This window comes from Leopardus geoffroyi, chromosome D1 (genome assembly GCF_018350155.1).
Source record: "Leopardus geoffroyi isolate Oge1 chromosome D1, O.geoffroyi_Oge1_pat1.0, whole genome shotgun sequence".
Classification (NCBI taxonomy): domain Eukaryota; kingdom Metazoa; phylum Chordata; class Mammalia; order Carnivora; family Felidae; genus Leopardus; species Leopardus geoffroyi.
In genome coordinates, this window is record NC_059329.1 from 96,414,279 (window position 1) to 96,432,358 (window position 18,080).

General features: G+C 40.4%; 1 protein-coding gene and 1 non-coding gene across 2 annotated transcripts in view; both read left to right on the forward strand.

Moving 5' to 3' along the window:
• Positions 1-18,080, forward strand: part of HSD17B12 (hydroxysteroid 17-beta dehydrogenase 12) — a 167,856-nt gene that overhangs the window by 118,360 nt on the left and 31,416 nt on the right. Inside the window, exons 5-6 of the mRNA XM_045485027.1 lie at positions 3,633-3,697; positions 4,763-4,807. Of these exons, the coding sequence (XP_045340983.1) occupies positions 3,633-3,697; positions 4,763-4,807 (110 nt within the window). The remainder of the gene's footprint in view (positions 1-3,632; positions 3,698-4,762; positions 4,808-18,080) is intronic.
• LOC123602788 lies at positions 17,583-17,688 on the forward strand. Its single transcript, XR_006714559.1, has one exon. It is a non-coding gene; the product is annotated as a U6 spliceosomal RNA (small nuclear RNA).

An 18,080-nucleotide genomic window follows, 5' to 3' on the forward strand; every position in this document is an offset into this window, starting at 1 on the left:
TCTGTTTGCCTCATCTCTTCTCTTGAACTTTTCTTATCTTAGCACTCCAATGAGAAGCTGACAGGAAAGATTGCCTATCTGTTCATGATCCTGTGGTGATTGTTGAAGTCCTAGTTGGAATTCTGAGATGACATGGGCATCCTTTGTTTTTGGAAAGACACAGTGTCTTTTATGCCAGTGAAAGGTTTTTGTGGGTCACTGAATAAAAAATTTAAAATTTGTCTCTCGTGTCTTACTTGAGGAAATTAAAAAAAAAAAAAAAAAAGCGACCCTGACTAATAAACAGATATTTAATGCCAATTTAAAACGCTACCATTTAGAAGCGATTTTCAACTATCTGAATACTTTTGGAACCACTTGTGGCACTGTTTAGTTTGGTGAATTCTATAATGAATTCTGTAATATTGGCATTGCACGCACCGATTCTTAACGAGATTACATTATAATGGAAATATTTCCATCCTTCACTCCTACCCAAAGCCTGTTTTCTTCCTTTTCCAATTCCCTTAAAGCTTTCCGCCCGCCGTTTGGTTATTGCTGCCACCTAATGTCTCAAAATAAAATTGCAGCGGGGTTGCCTTTTTCAAAAGGTGCACTATTGTGCAGTTTATGGAAATAGCTATTTGAGAGCAACAGTTGTTTTTCTCTGTACTCTTAAATAATAGCACTCTAAAGTGATTACCAACCGTGGAGAGATTACGGGTAGTGAATATTTCACAAGCAAAAGGCGCAACTAACAAAACAGGAAGGGATTTTAGAGTCCTAAGCCCTGGAATAGGACAAATTGCCAGTCTGACCTTGTAATGTACTTCCCCTCATAAAATTGGGCTTGATGCTCTGAAAGATCTGTTCCAGCTTTAACATTTTTTTTGCTGTGTATGTTTTTGGTTATAATAACATGGCCCTTATGCATGATTCTATTTCTTTGGGCTAAAGTGTTGAACATTTTTTTTTTTTTAGAACTATATTAAATAGATGTTCACATTTTCATTGTGTGAGTATGTAGTTTTGATGGCTCCCTTTGCTCAATTAGAAACAGATCGGAAGATTGTCCATTGTTAGTACCTTAATCAGAGTGACATTGCCCTGCTTGCTTAGTTTTTTGTGGGCTTCCTTAGCTCAACTTTGTATGTGCAGTACATGTTGAAATTACTAAATCAAGTGTACTGTTTATGGAGTTCCCAGATTAAACACACACACACAACACACACACACACACACACATACACAACACACACACCCACACACACAATCTGGATTTTAAAAGATTTGGGGGTGCCAGGGTGGCTCAGTTGGTTAAGCATCCGACTCTTGGTTTCAGCTCAGGTCGTGATCTCATGGTTCGAGAGATTGAGCCCACATCAGGCTCCGCGCTGACAGTGTGGAACCTGCTTGAGATTCTCTGTTTCCCTCTCTCTGCCTCTCCCTTTCTTGTGCACACACACTGTCTCAAAATAAATTAACTCCTAAAAAAGCATCAAGTCTTTAAAAAAATGTGAATAAAACATTTATAATTACACTATCCAGTTTTCTTCAGCACTTTGAACTGGAGTATTAGTATTTCCATTGGCTACAAAGAAAACTAAAAAAGGTATTCTAGATCTAGGAGAGTGAGGGGAAATGGAGTTGGCTGTGAGTGTCAGAATTTTTCTTCAATCCTGAAGAACATTACAATTTGGCAAAACCTTTCCTTGAAGAGTCTATTTTAAGCTGACTTTGTAACAAATATTTTATTTATTTGTAGCATTTTAACAGATACTTTAGTTGTTGTTTCTCTTAGGCTGTGAGTTATTCATCCTTTATAATTCTATCCATGGGTAAAGCAAAGTCAAGGGCACATAATGCCTCACCTTTAACTAGTTTAGCCTTAATTGTTAAAGGTCTGTATAAAATCGATTCCTTGAACCTCTGGTGGGTAGAGAACCTGTTGAATAAATTACAAATAGATTTGGACCTGTGGTTATTAATTATGTTTAGATATAATCCTTGTTCACAAGAGCATACGTTGTAATTACGTACAATTTGCTTTGCCACTGTTCTTTGCTTTCTGATTTTCAGATAATTTTCAGTGATTTTGTTTCGTCCATCCCGACCAAGTTGTGCAGGTAGAATCTTGAGACTCACAGCCTCAAGTGACTGGCTTACTGCTAACTATAGAACCCTTATTGAGTTATTTCACACCACTAATTTTGTTAGTCTACTGAAAGAGTTACTGCTACTGTTACCAGGTTTATTTGGCACAATGCCTTCTGAGTTTTAGCAGACGGATAGTAATTTCACCATCTTTTTACTACCAAAACCTTTCTTTTCTAATACTCCAGTTTTATTAAACATGGCTACCAGATTTCTTTTTTTACCCAATTACTGCTGATATTTTTTTCTGAAGTGAATACTGGGTGAAGGCATATGCAGCTTTAATATGCTGGTTAAGAGCCCAGCCTCTGAAGTCAAATTTCCAGAGTTGGAGTCCCAGTCTTACTTTGCTCTATGTCCTTTGGCAAATTATTTAAACGCTGTGAACTTTGGTTTCTTACTATGTAAAAGGGAGATAGTAATAGGAACTACCTAGTAGGGTTGTTGTAGTGATTAAATGTAGATAGAGATTATCCATTTCATTATTAATTAAAATAAATTCCGAGGTATTTTATATATTCCTACAAACGTTCCTTATTCTGGGTTTGTCTTTCCAGAGCTAGGGAGAACCATAGGATATCTGAGTATTAGTCATGTACCTAATCGTATATAAATTTCTTCTTGGCTTCTCAGTTGTCCTGTAGTCCCAGCCTTAGGTGAGGTGACCGAGGAGGGAGGATATAGAAAGATAAGGACATGATCTTGATTTTCAGGGCTTATGGTCTGGTAGGGACGGATGGTTCATTGGAGACATTTAGTCTGAACCTACTCTCGGCCTCCACGAAGAAGTCTTCCCTCACTCCCTGAATGATGTCAGACCCCAGGCGTAGGCTCCCATGGCACAGTGTACTTTGTAATGAAATAAATGTTTTATTCTTTTTGTTCAGTGTCTTTCTCTTCCTACAACACAGTATGCACCATGATGCCAAAGATTGCCTTTTTCTTTCTGGTGTTTCTAGTTTCTAGTGCATGTCTTGTATGTAGGCATATGGCAGATATTTGCTGAATGATTAAACAAGCTCTCGTGTTAGAGATGAAGAAACTGAGATGCGTCTCATACGTGACTTATCCCTAGTCACATGTTTTCCGTTTCTAGTAGAATGCAGGTTTCTGGTCCCCTACGCTGCAATACCCTTCACTCTCTCTACTCCATTATGAAAATGTAAGTCTAGAGAGGGATCAAGCGATGTCTACAAATAACTATCACAGAGGCAGAATACACACTCCAAGGGGCTATGGAAATTAAAGCAAAGAGAAAGTCCCTTTATAGGGGGGGTTGGATGGTAGGTTCAGGAAGGGTTTAATGAGGAAGACATTTGAACTATACAAATACCGATAGATTTTGGGTGGAAAAGTGTGGGAAAGATTACTCCAGTCATAAACAGTATTTGATTTCATTGTATGTATCACTTTAGTCTTGATATTATTAATCTCCTTATTTCAATAAATGTATAAAATGTAGTTTACGTTAGCCAGCTAATGATCTTGTCTTATTTCAGTGAACAATGTGGGAGTGTCATATGAGTATCCTGAATACTTTCTGGACATTCCTGACTTGGACAATGTAAGTCTTTTTTTTTTTTTTTTTTTTTTTAATAGTATGGTAACAAAAGGAGAGCATGTGAATATTGGCAAGGCAGTATGGTATAATGGTTCACACTGTGAGCACTTGAGTCCAGCTGCCCGGGGTTTGCACTGTGGCTTGTCTTGTTCCCTGAGTTACCTTGGGGGTGATCCCACCATCCCACATCCACAAGATGGATGTCCATTCCCACATCCACAAAATAGGTGCCTTCATAGGGATCTTAGAAGGATTGAACGAGAAGATGTTTATAACCTCATTAGTATAGTACAAAGTTCAGTAGTAGCTCATCTTGTTAACCTTATTTCTATATTTATTATATCAAAATAGCTCTGTTTTAAGTATCAGGATTATAAACTTCAATTTAGAAATCATAAATATGTTAATATACAGCAATATGGTTGATTCAGGTAAACTTACCAAAATGAAAGCTATATTCTTGAGGCAGGCATAAATCTTTTTTTTTTTTTTTTTATGTTTGTTTATTTTTGAGAGCACGTGTCTGGGGGAGGTGGAGAGGCAGAGACAGAGGGAGAGAGAAAATCCCAAACAGGCTCCGCACTGTCAGCGCAGAGCCTGATGTGGGACTCAAACTCACAAACCGTGAGATCATGACCTGAGCTGAAATCAAGAGTTGGACGCTTAACCAACTGAGCCACCCAGGCACCGCCGTGCGTAATTCTTTAATAAAAATTAGAAAAGCATATCCTTGAATGAAAATCTTAGATTCAATAATTTCTCCTTTCAATATTAGCAGAAAGAAAATAGCATATTTCTTTTAGATTTAGTGTCTTTTGCTTTCAGATTTTTCTTACACATCTACCTTGGATTTTGCATTTTAGCATGAATTGTTACTTTTGGTAGAAAAGTGTTGTAGCACTGAGAATAAAACAAAATCTGCCTTTGTACCCCAACTCCTGCCATTTTCCTGTGTCTCTACTGTATCTGGGGAAACTTTCTGTGGTTTGCTAGATCATGTATGTATGTATCTAATATGGTTACTTCCATGATCAGAGGTATATAAAATTGTCCATATTTGTTTTACAGACCATCAAGAAACTGATAAATGTTAATGTTCTTTCTGTTTGTAAGGTAAGCAGCTTTTTTATAAATATGTCATCCTTTTTTGGTTCATTCTATTTAAAAACTCACGACCAGTTTGTTCACATTAGTCATCTCTTCTTTCCATGTAAATACGTATCCCTGATGAAGGCAGTCTTATTTCCTTATGTTTTGGGGGTGTAGAAAGAGCTGAAGACCAAACAAGTTTCTGTGTAATTTTGCTTTTGAACAATTGAACATTTATGAAATGCCTCCTCTGTGCAAACAGTGCAGTAGCCCCTGGGACTACACAAACGAACTTAGGCTGAAGATGGATTTTTACAAAGTTTTCATCTACACACGGTTCTTCACTGATAAATTATTTCCATTTTTTCGTATCCCCTGTAACACATTGTAAGCAGGTGAATGAAATGTTGTGGGAAAGCATTGTGTGGCAGTATGGGGCTAAAAGTAATGGGAACGATTTTTATTAGCCACACATAAAAATTACTCTGGCTTCTAGTTGGTAGGCATGCATTAAAGTCGTGTTACTTGTATGTGCCTAGAAAAGACACCATAGCTAATATGTGCTAAAAGGAAGAACAGGCAGCAAAGAAAAAAAAATAGTGGGAGGCGGGGAATAAGTAGCAAATATGAGCATCTGAGCACTACTTTTCCTTATATGTTAGCAGTCATTGATACCATACCTTGATTCCGCACAATAGCCTAGCAAAAAACATTGCCCGAGACAGAATTTGCATAGGCAACGTCAGAAGCTTCAGATTTGAACACACAGCAGTGTCCCTCTTATTCACCGGGGATATGTTCCAAGACTTCCGGCAGATGCCTGAAGCCCCAGATGCCATCGAACCCTATATACACTATTTTTTGCTATCCGTACATGCCCCTGATAAAGTTTCACTTCTAAATTAGGCTCAGTAAGAGGTTAACAATAACTAACAATAAAATAGAACAATTATAATGATAATGCTGTAATAAAAGTTAGGTGAATGTGGTCTCTCCCAGAATATCTTACTGTGCTGTACTCACCCTTCTGGTGAGGACGTGGAATGATAAAATGCCCACATGCTGCGATGAACTGAGGGGGAGGACGTAGGCACTGTGACCGGGTGTTAGGCTGCTCTTGACCTTCTGACATTGTGTCTGAAGGAGGATCATCTGCTTGCAGACCACAGTTGACCTCGGTTGACTGTGGGCAACTGAAACCTTGGAAGGTGAAACCACAGGTGAGGGGGACCGTTGTACTGACAGAAAAGCCAAATCCGTGTTTAGTAACTCTTCGAGTTTAAGGAAATAAAAAAATATTTAACTCAAATCTATTAGAGTTAACCAGATAAATATAAATAAGAACTTAATTACTAGTTTTCAGCTGATGGCACAGTCTTGATCATTTTCTCTGTTGTGAATGTTTAAAGAAAAATTCTCTTTATGTCTTCATGCCCTGAGAAGTGATGTCATGCTTGATTTCAAGTCCAAGGGCCCTAAAATCTTATGCCTTGTCCACCTCTTCACGTATGGCTGTGCTTCTCCCTGGATACTACACATGTTGCATTTCAGGTACTTAGTTAATTCAGTTATTGTGTGGTTTTATATGATTTGAACAACATGTTGGTTCATGTAAACCAGTTACCAAAACAAAACCTTCATCATCCCTGCATACGTACCGTGTAACATTTGGTAGCTTGCTACTTAAAGGCACCTCATCTGAATTATATTATAATATGACAAATAATTTTATAAAAGAAAACAATCAGTGTATCTTTTCCATTATTGTTTTTAGCCAGAGTTGTTTTCTTACTTAAGATTCAGTTTAAGTGAGGTAAACTACTAACAATCTTTAAGTAGATTTGGAGCAAGAACCCCCCAAACACAAAACGAATGCTTTTAAACCATGGTTGATATGAATATATCTGTATAGTTTTAAGGCTATTTCTCTTGGCATACCTGTGTAAGTGTTGTCGTTGGACAATAATCTGTATGAGGTTTCAAGTCAATTAAATAACTCTACAGTTTACTAGTTGTTTGACCCAGAACAGATTACTTGCCCGCTGTGCTTCCATTTTTCGTGTGTAAAATTGAGGGTGTTAATCTCTTTACCTCACAGAGTTGTTTTGGGAATTAAATAAGGTAATGTACCCAGCTCCTAGTGAGGGCCTTCAAGAATGTTACTATTATTCTCAGAGCTGATAAAGATGTTTAGTATCTGTGTGCAACTCTGAGTTTATTCGTTAGTAGGCAAAGCTTTTTTTTTTTTTTTTTAACGTTTATTTTTGAGACAGAGAAAGACAGAGCATGAACGGGGGAGGGTCAGAGAGAGAGGGAGACACAGAATCGGAAACAGGCCCCAGGCTCTGAGCGGTCAGCACAGAGCCCGACGCAGAGCTCGAACTCACTGACTGTGAGATCATGACCTGAGCTGAAGTCGGACGCTTAACCGACTGAGCCATCCAGGCGCCCCCGTAGGCAAAGTTTTTTGATCAAAACTAACATTCTGGTCTATAATTAATATACTTTGTGGTTTTGCCTCTTGAAATGACTGTTGTGTGCTACTGTTTTTTTTTTTTATTTTTTTTATTTTTTTTATTTTTTTTTTCAACGTTTATTTATTTTTGGGACAGAGAGAGACAGAGCATGAACGGGGGAGGGGCAGAGAGAGAGGGAGACACAGAATCGGAAGTAGGCTCCAGGCTCTGAGCCATGAGCCCAGAGCCCGACGTGGGGCACGAACTCACGGACCGTGAGATCGTGACCTGGCTGAAGTCGGACGCTTAACCGACTGCGCCACCCAGGCGCCCCTGTGTGCTACTGTTTTGATAATATTTTCTAGCACATTTGGCCAAATGCCTAAAAATAATGAGTTGTTACAACTGTGTACATGTATTTCCTAATATATTTTAATGAGTTAATGATGAAAAGTATATTGAAGTGTTTAAATTTTATTTTATAGAAGTGTTAATATTAGCTACAAATTAATATCCTGAAATTTTTTTTTATGAAAAAATTTTTAATGTTTATTTTTGAGAGAGACGGAGTGTGAGTGGGGAAGGGGCAGAAAGAGACAGGGAGGGACGCCTGGGTGGGTCAGTCGGTTAAGCGTCTGACGTCAGCTCAGGTCATGATCTCACAGTTTGTGAGTTTGAGCCCTGAGTTGGGCTCTGTGCTGACAGCTCAGAGCCTGGAGCCTGCTTCGGATTCAGTGTCTCCTCCTCTCTCTGCGCCTCCCATGCTCATGCTCTATCTCTCTCTGTCTCTCAATAATAAATAAACATTAAAAAAAAATTTTTTTTTAAAAAGAAAGAAAGAGAGAGGGAGACACAGAATCTGAAACAGTCTCCTGGCTCTGAGCTGTCAGCACAGAGACCGATGTGGGGCTCGAACTTGGGAACGGCGAGATCATGACCTGAGCCAAAGTCTTGCTTAAGCGACTGAGCCACCCAGGCGCCCCAGTCTCCTGAAAATTTTAACCCCTTTGTCAGATAAGCCATATATAATTTTTACTCTAGATACAGTAGTATTTTCTCCTGTAGCCTTCTGCTTGTCAGTGCTTCCATGTTTATATGCCTTGATATTAAAAAAACACGGCCTCCTCTGTCTCCCAAGACATGCATTTTTGGCTGGCAGTCTACTGAATACTAACGGTAAAAGCCCAGGGTCTTGACCTTGACCTGTGAGAACCAGTCAGCTTGCTGTGTTTCACGGCCACACACTGCATCCTTCAAATAGCTTCTGAGCCAGAGCAACACGTGTGGTGGTGGTCACCTCATGCTCTGCTTGAAGACAAGTAGGCAGGGGGTCAGTGCCGAAAGAGCAGCACAAATCCAACAGCACTGTAGAGTACCTCTCAGGTTTTTTTAAATAACTGTGAAATAAGAATGTGCGGCACCAGTCCTAACATCTCGACAGATTATGAAATGCTTCTCCCTCTTCTTCCTTCTTCTTTTTCTACTTTGTCTTTCCACATTGGCATACGTACTTGTTCAACCACGAAATGAGTCAGGGAGACAAATGCTAACTTATTAAACATGTCATAGCATATCATATGGTGAACCATATTGGTGGGAAGTGTCACCGCCACAGGAACTGGGTTTGGGCTTACCATGTCTGTAAGCCTGATTTTTGCAAATCACATCCCATTTACAAAGCACTAAGGACGTTTGCTATTCAAAACACTGGAGCGCCTGGGTGGCTCAGTCGGTTGAGCGTCCAACCTCGATTCAGGTCATGATCTTGCGGCTTGTGGGTTCAAGTCCTGCGTTGGGCTCTGCGCTGACAGCTCAGAGCCTGGAGTCTGTTTTGGATTCTGTGTCTCCCTCTCTGTCTCTGCCCCTCTTCCTTTTGTGTTCTTTCTATCTGTCTGTCTGTCACTCTCTCTCTCTCTCTGAAATAAATAAACATTAAAAAAAATTTTAAAACACTTGTACATTAAGCTGAATAGTCATCCTTTATTTTATCTTTAGAGTAAATACGAACCTTCCTGTACCTTTGTGATGTGCACTTTTAGTGGAAAAACAGTTCAAAACTCTTGCTTTATTCACCACGGAATGAATAGCATCCGGAGGGTGGCCAAGTGGTCTTTGTTGTGCTGCAGACAGGATCCGTGTGGTTGGCATCTCTGTTGCATAGATGACTAGTGAGTGTTCAGGTGTGAGAATGGTTTGACTCGAGGAGGCAGAGGTGAGTGGTGTGCACTGGGTAACCAGTCAGCGGCCAGAAAGATGAGTTAGGACATGATTGTGCACGAGCTTGGGCAGTGGGCTAAGAGGGATGGAGAGCCTTTGAGCAGAAAAGTAAGGTGTCATCTGATACACGTTTTAGAAAGGTGGTTCTAGTGGCAGAGTGGCCATATGTGTTTATGGTATATGAGTTGATTTTCTGTCTACTGAAGAAAGGGCATTCACCTGGATAAGGTTTTCTGTGTGAGGCTCCCAGGCTCAGTGTTCTTCTATGCTGCTGTGATTTGCCCTATGGTGTATTTTGATGAATTGGGCCTATTGCGCTTTAGTTGACTGTGTTATGTTGCCAGGGCCAGGGCTACATTTCCTGTAGAAATGTGACTATGTTCGGAGCCCCGGGGTAACTTAAAAGAAGATGAAAATTGGTCTGGCTGTAGAGTCTTCGAAGATTTTATAGTGGCTGGACATCAGGGGAACTAGGGCATGGGTGTCTGCTGCCTAATGTCATAATAAATGTATTGAAAATAGTTTATACCAGAAAGAAAACAGCTTCTTCTCATCAGTGCTGGTCCAAGTTTTGCCTCCTCGCCAAACCGCTCGATAGGGACGCCTGACTTGAGAAGCATGCCAGGAAAGAGGAGTGAAATCAGTATAACCCTGTGACCCTGGGTTTGTTCCCCTAATCTGGAGATGTTTGTTGGGTGAGGCCCCAGCATCTTGTTGTAGGTCCTGTGCCACCTCACAGGCATTGAATGACCTGGATGCGTCAGGTCCGGGATTATCATGTGAACCGTGTGCTCCTGTGTTAGTAGGTCAGGTGATTATAAAAAGTCACATAAGTTCCACATCCCGACAGAGGAATAAGAGAAGTGAAATATCCTGACCAGAGAAATTACGGGTCATCACCAGATGCAGTGGTGGTGAGGGGCCCAGAAGAATAACTGGGCCAGAATACTTTTGACTATAGACCCTTGATGTGTAATCATAGAGTCCAGTCACCTCTCCCAGGCCATTGTCTAAGTCCTGCTTAACTCGACTTTCCCTTCACCAGACATAAAACTGTTAGTTGAGGTCACCCAAGAGGTGTTTAGAAGGCTTGTTGCTTGCCTTACAGTTTTGCTTTCACATCCTTCAGGGATAAATTTAGTCCTGTCCTTGTTCTCCGCAGAGCGCGTAAGTGCCAAGGCGAGGAGGGCAGTGAGTGGTGTGGAAGTTCTATCTAATTGACCAACATGGCAGGTAGATCAGCCTCAAGAGCTCGGAAGAGAGGTCCTACTAGCCGGGGCTTTTCCTTTTGTGATTTGAGATGCGCTGTGACTAAAATCTAAGATAAGTCTTATTTCTCCTCCAGAACGATGACCTTCGGACCAGAAATCGCCAAGTTTAGAGATAATTAAGCCTCCAGACATTGAACCAGACTCTTCTAAAACAGTTGCAGTTTTGTGCCTGGAGGGCTTTCCATCTCTGAATACTGAGAGTTTGCACATGAAATTGTTGTAGTACTGTTGATTACTCTGGGGGAAATAATAGGAAACGGGAGAAGTCCCGCGACTCCAGAGACAGATCAGTATGAGTCCGATTTCAAACAGGCAGGACACCGAGCTCCCCACAATTCAAAGACCAGTTCTAAAGCAGATCTTGCTCGCATTGTTTGTTTCTGATTTGAGATCACTTGTTTGATTTGGAGTTCCCTTCCTTCTGTAGGCCTGACAGTTTTTTGATGCCTTTAATGACAGTTTTAGGACCTTAAGACACTTTACTCCTTTTCAGATGAACACTACCCAAACAGTATTCCCTAAACTACTTGCAGTTCTTACCTAAGGGTGGGAAAACCATTTCTTCTGATGGTAGTGGGTCCTGAAGCTGCCACTGGCATTTGTGAAGAAGGTGGACAGTAGGTAGGGGCCCTGCCTATACCTCAATCCCTTTGGAAATTTCCAGTCTACCATTCTGACAAGTGGAGAGGACATTTCGACCTTCTTTATTACTACCTCTTTTAGAGCAAAGAAGAAAGTGGGTGGGGTGTGACCCAGAATAGAATTTATTAACAACCTCTACTTACAGTGAGAAATTATACAGTAAGTTTTGTTTGTTTTATTTGGGGTTGGGGAGAAGTCCTTTTTTTTTTTTTTTTTTAATACAGTTTTTAATATTTTTATTTATTTTTGAGAGGCAGAGACAGAGCATGAGTGGAGGAGGGGCAGAGAGAGAGGGAGACACAGAATCCAGAGTAGCCTCCAGCTCTGAGCTGTCAGCACAGAGCCCGACATGGGGCTCGAACTCACAAACCACGAGATCATGACCTGAGCCGGAGTCGGATGTTAACTGACTGAGCCACCCAGGCACTCCAAGATGAGGGGAGAAGTCTTAAGCAGGGCATCAGAATTTAGTTTTTCCTTCACTCAACCAAAGAGGGGGCTTGAAATCATGTCTTATTAGGAGTGGCTGAAAGAATTAGAGATGTTTAGCATGGAGAAAGGAAGCATGACATCACACACACACACACACACACACACACACACACACACACACACGTGCGCGCAACCACACACACACACACGCACACACACACCCCAATGCCAGTTAATTCTACCTCCTTAGTATTTCGCAAATCAGCTCACTTATTTTCATGCCCAGTGATGCCTTCCAAATTCCAAGCCCCTACCCCTTTCATTGGGAACTACTAGAATAGCCCCACCAGCCTTTTCGAAACAGCTTGTCTCCCTCTAGTCCAGTCTCCGTGCCCCAACCAGAGTGTTACTTTGCATTAGGACATATCACACCACTGTGAGATCCTTCAGTGATTTCTTTCCCTCAAGTCCTAACTCCTTGGTGTGACCTATAGGGAACGACCTACTTGATGTGGATGCTGCCCACCTCTCCAGTTCCACCTCTGGTCTGTCTCCCTCTACTTCCCTGCATTCAGGTCAAAGCACCTTGGGTCTCTTGCACCTCATGTCCCTTCAGGCAGTTCCCTGTCCGTGGAAGCTCCCTCGTCTCCCACTTATGCTACTCATCCTTCAGTTCGCCCCCACAGTGTTCTGTCCTCGGGGGCTGGTAGGGAGCCTTCGAGACTAGGCCTGGTCTCTCGGCCACACAGTTTCACTGCGCACTGCACATCTTCCCTTCCCTCAGCAGCTCATTTTCGGTGTAGTGCCTCTCTGCAATTTGTGAGCCCCATGAGTGTTGGTACCGTGTTCTTTTTGTTCTCTGCTGTTCCCTAGCCCTGGGCCTCACCTATGGCAGGTGTGCAGCAAATGCTTTTATATAAGTGAGTGAGTTAAAAAGTGAAAATCTTCTTTCTTTGGGAATAAGCAACCCACTTACTGTATGTGGCCCTAAAAGGCTGGACGTAGATCAATTATGGATGTTTATACTGAAGGAAATCATGAGAACTTTATACCCTTTGGACCCGCCAGCAGTGGAATGGGCAAAAGGGGAGTTCCCTTCTGATTCTAGGCCGAAGGCTCAAACGAGTAGTCTGGGCTGCACATGCCCTACCAACGTATTTCACTTAGCGCACGTTTCAAAATTGGGACAATTCAGGGACGCCTGGGTGGCTCAGTTGGTAAAGCGGCTGACTTAGGCTCAGGACATGGTCTCGCAGTTTGTAGGTTCGAGCCCCGCATCAGACTCTGTGCTGACAGCTCAGAGCCTGCAGCCTGCTTTGGATTCTTTCTCTGCCCCTCTCCACCTCTTTCTCTGCCCCTCCCCACTCCTGCTTGGTCTCTCCCTCTCAAAATTAAATAGACGTTAAAAAAATTTTTTTTTTTTTTAATTTTTTTTTTTTCAACGTTTTTATTTATTTTTGGGACAGAGAGAGACAGAGCATGAACGGGGGAGGGGCAGAGAGAGAGGGAGACACAGAATCGGAAACAGGCTCCAGGCTCTGAGCCATCAGCTCAGAGCCCGACGCGGGGCTCGAACTCACGGACTGCGAGATCGTGACCTGGCTGAAGTCGGACGCTTAACCGACTGCGCCACCCAGGCGCCCCCCAAAATTTTTTTTTTTTTAATTGGGACATTTCACACCCACATTTCTAGTTTCTCTTGGGGGAAAGTCTGAAGATGAGGTAACGCAGACCTGAAGTGTGGCATGACAGTATAAGTGGGGAGGGCAGAGTGGCCAGCAGGTGAGTGTGCTGGGTAATGAGGCCTGCCCTCTCCAGGTCGCCACCGTCCCCACCCGGCCCTGCTCCCCAACTCACTGTGCTCGTATATGTTGCCCAATCCTTCCAGGCATTTGAGTTTGTACCCCCCTGTACAGGCAACCCCAGATATTCAGTCTACTCCAACTGAAAACCTGCTTCATGGACTCGAAGGATTAGAACGGTTTTAACTAAATCGGTCTCTTCCATCCCTATGATTATCTGAAATCAGAGCACTTGGTGTGCTTTGCCTGCTTTTGAAAAGCTGTTTTTTTCCTGTTAATGCCAGTATATATTCACTGTATGTGGCTCAGCCAGGAGGGTATAGTGCTGTGCCCGGCCCATGGTGTAGATAATAAATGTTTGGATTGATGAGAAGCACAGAAGCGTTGGTTTTCTTTTCCTTACCTGGATTTGCCTTTGGCGTGTGACATGGTACCAGTAGAGGGAGCCCTCTGTTAATCTGGAAATCCTGGAGAAGAGGAATCTCTGTGCAGCCATCTAATTGTATTTAATTTAGGCATTATGTTAAGAATGTATTCCTCCACCCAGCCCCAAGAATTTAAGTTAACAACATTGGGAAATTAATAACTTGTAGGAAGGAAGAGTATGACTCTCAGCTCTGACCCCCCACTTGGGGCTTTTCTAGATGAAGACATTCCAAGTTAGTGCCTAGAGTCTTTTCATCCATTTTGAGAGCTGCTGTCATTATGCTCCTAACAATTTTCAAATAATTGGGTACATTTGGCTCTTAGGGTCTCCTGGTAACAGGCTGCTTTGAGCATAACTGCAAAATGATGGTTTTGCCTAACTGCATGAGGACCACTCTTTGTGTGAAAAGCGAGGAGTTGTAGATTGTTTCTAAGGTTCTTTCCAGTTCAAAGCAAAGCTGGTTTATGTGAGAAATGCCTTATTTTGGGGTGAAAATGTAAAAATCTCCTTGAAGGGGTGCCTGGCTGGCTCAGTCAGTGGAGTGTGCAACTCTTGATCTCAGGGTTGTGAGTTTGAGCCCCACGTTAGCTGTAGAGATACTTTAAAAATAAAATCTTTTTAAAAAATCTCTTTGAGAACTTCAGAAATTATTTTTCTCCTAAAATTGTCACTTTTTGAGAAGTCAGCTTATTTGGGCGAAATTTTAAGGAATGGAAACTCTTAGCAAATTGTAACATGCCAAACTTGGAAAAGCAGTGTATGCTGTGTATATGTGCTTTTTAATTTTTTCAGGATTTGTAGATTATGGCTTTTGATTATGTTATTATCCATTGGCATGCACCCCTCTGTTCTGGAAAGTTCTTTTATTTTTCTTTAGTTCCATTATTTTAACATGTATCAAAACAATTGACTACAAAAGGAAAAATGGGGGTTGAATTTCAGGCTAAGTAGTATGTGGTGGGGGCGGGAGAATGGCAAGGAGGGCTCTTACCTACCCTTCCACAAAGACTTAAAACATTACCAAAGAGGAAAATCAAACAATACTTGGAGATCTCAAAGCACTTGAAAATTTTTACCTAATTAAGCTTTTCACCCCCTGTGCAGTAAATATTCCATTAGCCATATAGGTGAGATTCAAAGAATTTCTAATGAAGTTGTATTCTCAGTATGACAGAGCTCACATGACAGCTTCTAAAGGAAAAGTGTGCCATGCCACTCCAGCATGACTTCCAGTGAGTCACCCTCATTTCTCCCAAAGAGGGCTGGCGTAACATTATTGTTACTTTATGTGGTTCTTTTCACGATCAGACTATGGATTTTGTAAATTGCTGTTAATGATTCCAGTTGAAAACTTGTATAAGGCATTTGTATCGGCTTCCTTCTAATTTTATGGGTTCATGTTTCACTTGCTTGAACTTAGATCCTGTTTACTCCAAGCAGGTGTCTCTGGGGTAAGAAGATGGGCAGATGTGGACAGAGTGGCTATCTGTGGTGTCCTAATTATTTATACGAATAGCCTGGATTCTTGGGACTTTGCCCAGATTCTAGGGTTAAGTTGTTACACTTTAAATTCTATTTATATATAATGGTAGGTACAAGGGACAGTATTTGTTGTCTTATTTTACGAAGTTATCTTGAATTTTAATCTTTCCATTTGGGTTTTTGGTTGTCTTTTTTGAGCATAATGCGGTAGTATTTTCTTTGTACTGTTCTCTGTAGAAACTGACTGAATGCCAGAGGTTACATGAGACAAAAATTATTTGATTGTAAAAATAAATCACTTGCTTGTAAGAGAATTTGCATAATTTGTGTAATTTGCTGTGTTACAAGTTTTCATGATAAACTAAAACGCAGGAAAACCTAAATTGACTATTGCGTATAAAATAAAGTTCCTTATATAAGCTCTTGATTACTGATGCCAGAGAAGTGAAAGAGAAGAAAAAATTATTCATTCTAATTTCTTTTAGAAATAGTATTAATTGTAGGGGCTTTTCTAATTACAAAAGCAGTGCACGTAATTGCCAAAAATGTGAGCAGTATTTATAACACTAAGATGGTTATATTTTAATGTAACATTTTCAGAAAAAATTTTTTTTTTAGGCCCGCCAATGCATTTTTAAGTCAGGTATCTCAACTAAATGATCTAATGAAACAGATTTTGATGGTTTATAAGCTAAATCAGCCCCTTATTTATTTCCCGGCCAGAATATACATAGCTGTGGTAATAAGTACCAATAAATATTTCACTCTTTTTTTGAAGATACAATTTATTGTCCAGTTGGCTTACATACAACACCCAGTGCTCATCTTGAAAATGAATGTGTGGTATGCCCAGAAGGAATTCTAAATTGAGCTGGCATTGCTAAAGACTTTTCATTTATCTTAACTTTTCTTTGTGTATCTTTGTGTATTTGTATACTCTATGGGCAGCTGGCACACAGAGTGATGCAATATCTAGGTGCCATATAATATATATTGACCTTTCTTCCTTTGACTTTAGGCTTCTGGGACTTTTTTTTTTTTTTTGTGGTGAGGATTAATGAAACTGTCACTAAAAATATATATATAAATAGGAAATGCTTGTTTTTTCCGCAAAGATTTGAAGCTTTCATTGCTATAGAGGTACTACTGCAGCAACTTTTGCCACTTTTTAGACAAAAATTAAATTTAAATTGTTTGCTGTATACTTTTGGAAATAACTTCAACCCAGACACAAACAAGTCCAAAAATCATGTTTACTGCTACTTTTCTAATATTCTTAACCACTGAACGCACAAGTTATGGTAACCTTATTTAAGCAGTATCTTAAGAGGAACAAAAAAATTTCCTGGTACAGCAATTATCACCTGCAGATGGCCTAAAATTAGCATATTGAGTTAACTCCAGAAACAGCTTGTGAGCTGTGAAATGGAGTTCAGATAGATAGTGAGATTTCACAGAAACGCTGGTACATGGTATAAATAACCAGATATCAAGATACCAATTGATGCATACAAAGTAAAATGAGAGTACTAATAGCTTAGTTAAAATATCCTGTGTAAAACTTGATGTCAAAGAGAATGCAATTTGATGTGAACATAGGGAAGCTTCTCTGCTTATTTGTATTGTTATTTGTGTACACATATGCAGCCAAAGAAGGCTTGACGTTGAATTTATCATGACTTATAATCCGATTAGAAGAGAATTTAAGTATAGAATGAGGTGTTAATCAGTGCTATAAAAGCATGCAGGTTTCAAGTTAACCTTTCTCAAGCTTTCCAGGGTTGTTACTATTTGGCAGGTCAAAAAGCTGGTCCATTGTGTGGCAAGGAGAAATAGTTTAGAGCCAGAATTTAAGAGGAGAAGCCAACGAACAATGCAAAAGAATTTTTCTAAAAAGAATTGAACTTTTTCCCGAGAGGACCTGAGGGATTATTTGGTCAGTGAGCATCCAACAAATATTTCTGGCCCTTTAATAGCTAGACATCGAACACACTGTTTTTTCCTTTGTCTTTGTGCTAAATTATTTAAACTTGTTGAGTGTTAGCTCACATCTTTAAAGAATACATTTTGGAGCTCTCTTCGGCAGCACAAATCCTAAAGTTGGAATGATGTGGAGAAGATTAGCATGGCCCATATGCAAGGTGACCCAGAAATGCTTGCAGCGTTCCATAATTTTGATGGTAACTTATTGCGGTAATCCTTTTGCAGTATCTACATCTATCGAATTGTTAATGTTGTACAGCTTAAACTAATAAAATGTTCTATGTCGGTTCTATCTTAATAAAGCTGGGAGCGGGAGGGTATATTTTGAATGTGTCCATACATTGAAGATCATCCAGAAAACATTTAGTGTTTAGCTATTAATGTGGTTTTGTAAGTAAGATTCTATCAAATGGGGTTTTATTTGGTCTCCGATTATGGATAACTATTGCCATTCAGAAAGAAAACATTTAATGTATGATATGTACGTAGTGTAAGGAAAAAAACAGCTCCCAATGCACGCATTTATATTTCTTTAATATCCCAGCCAAAGTGGTATTTCTTATTGGATTATATTTAAGAGTATAA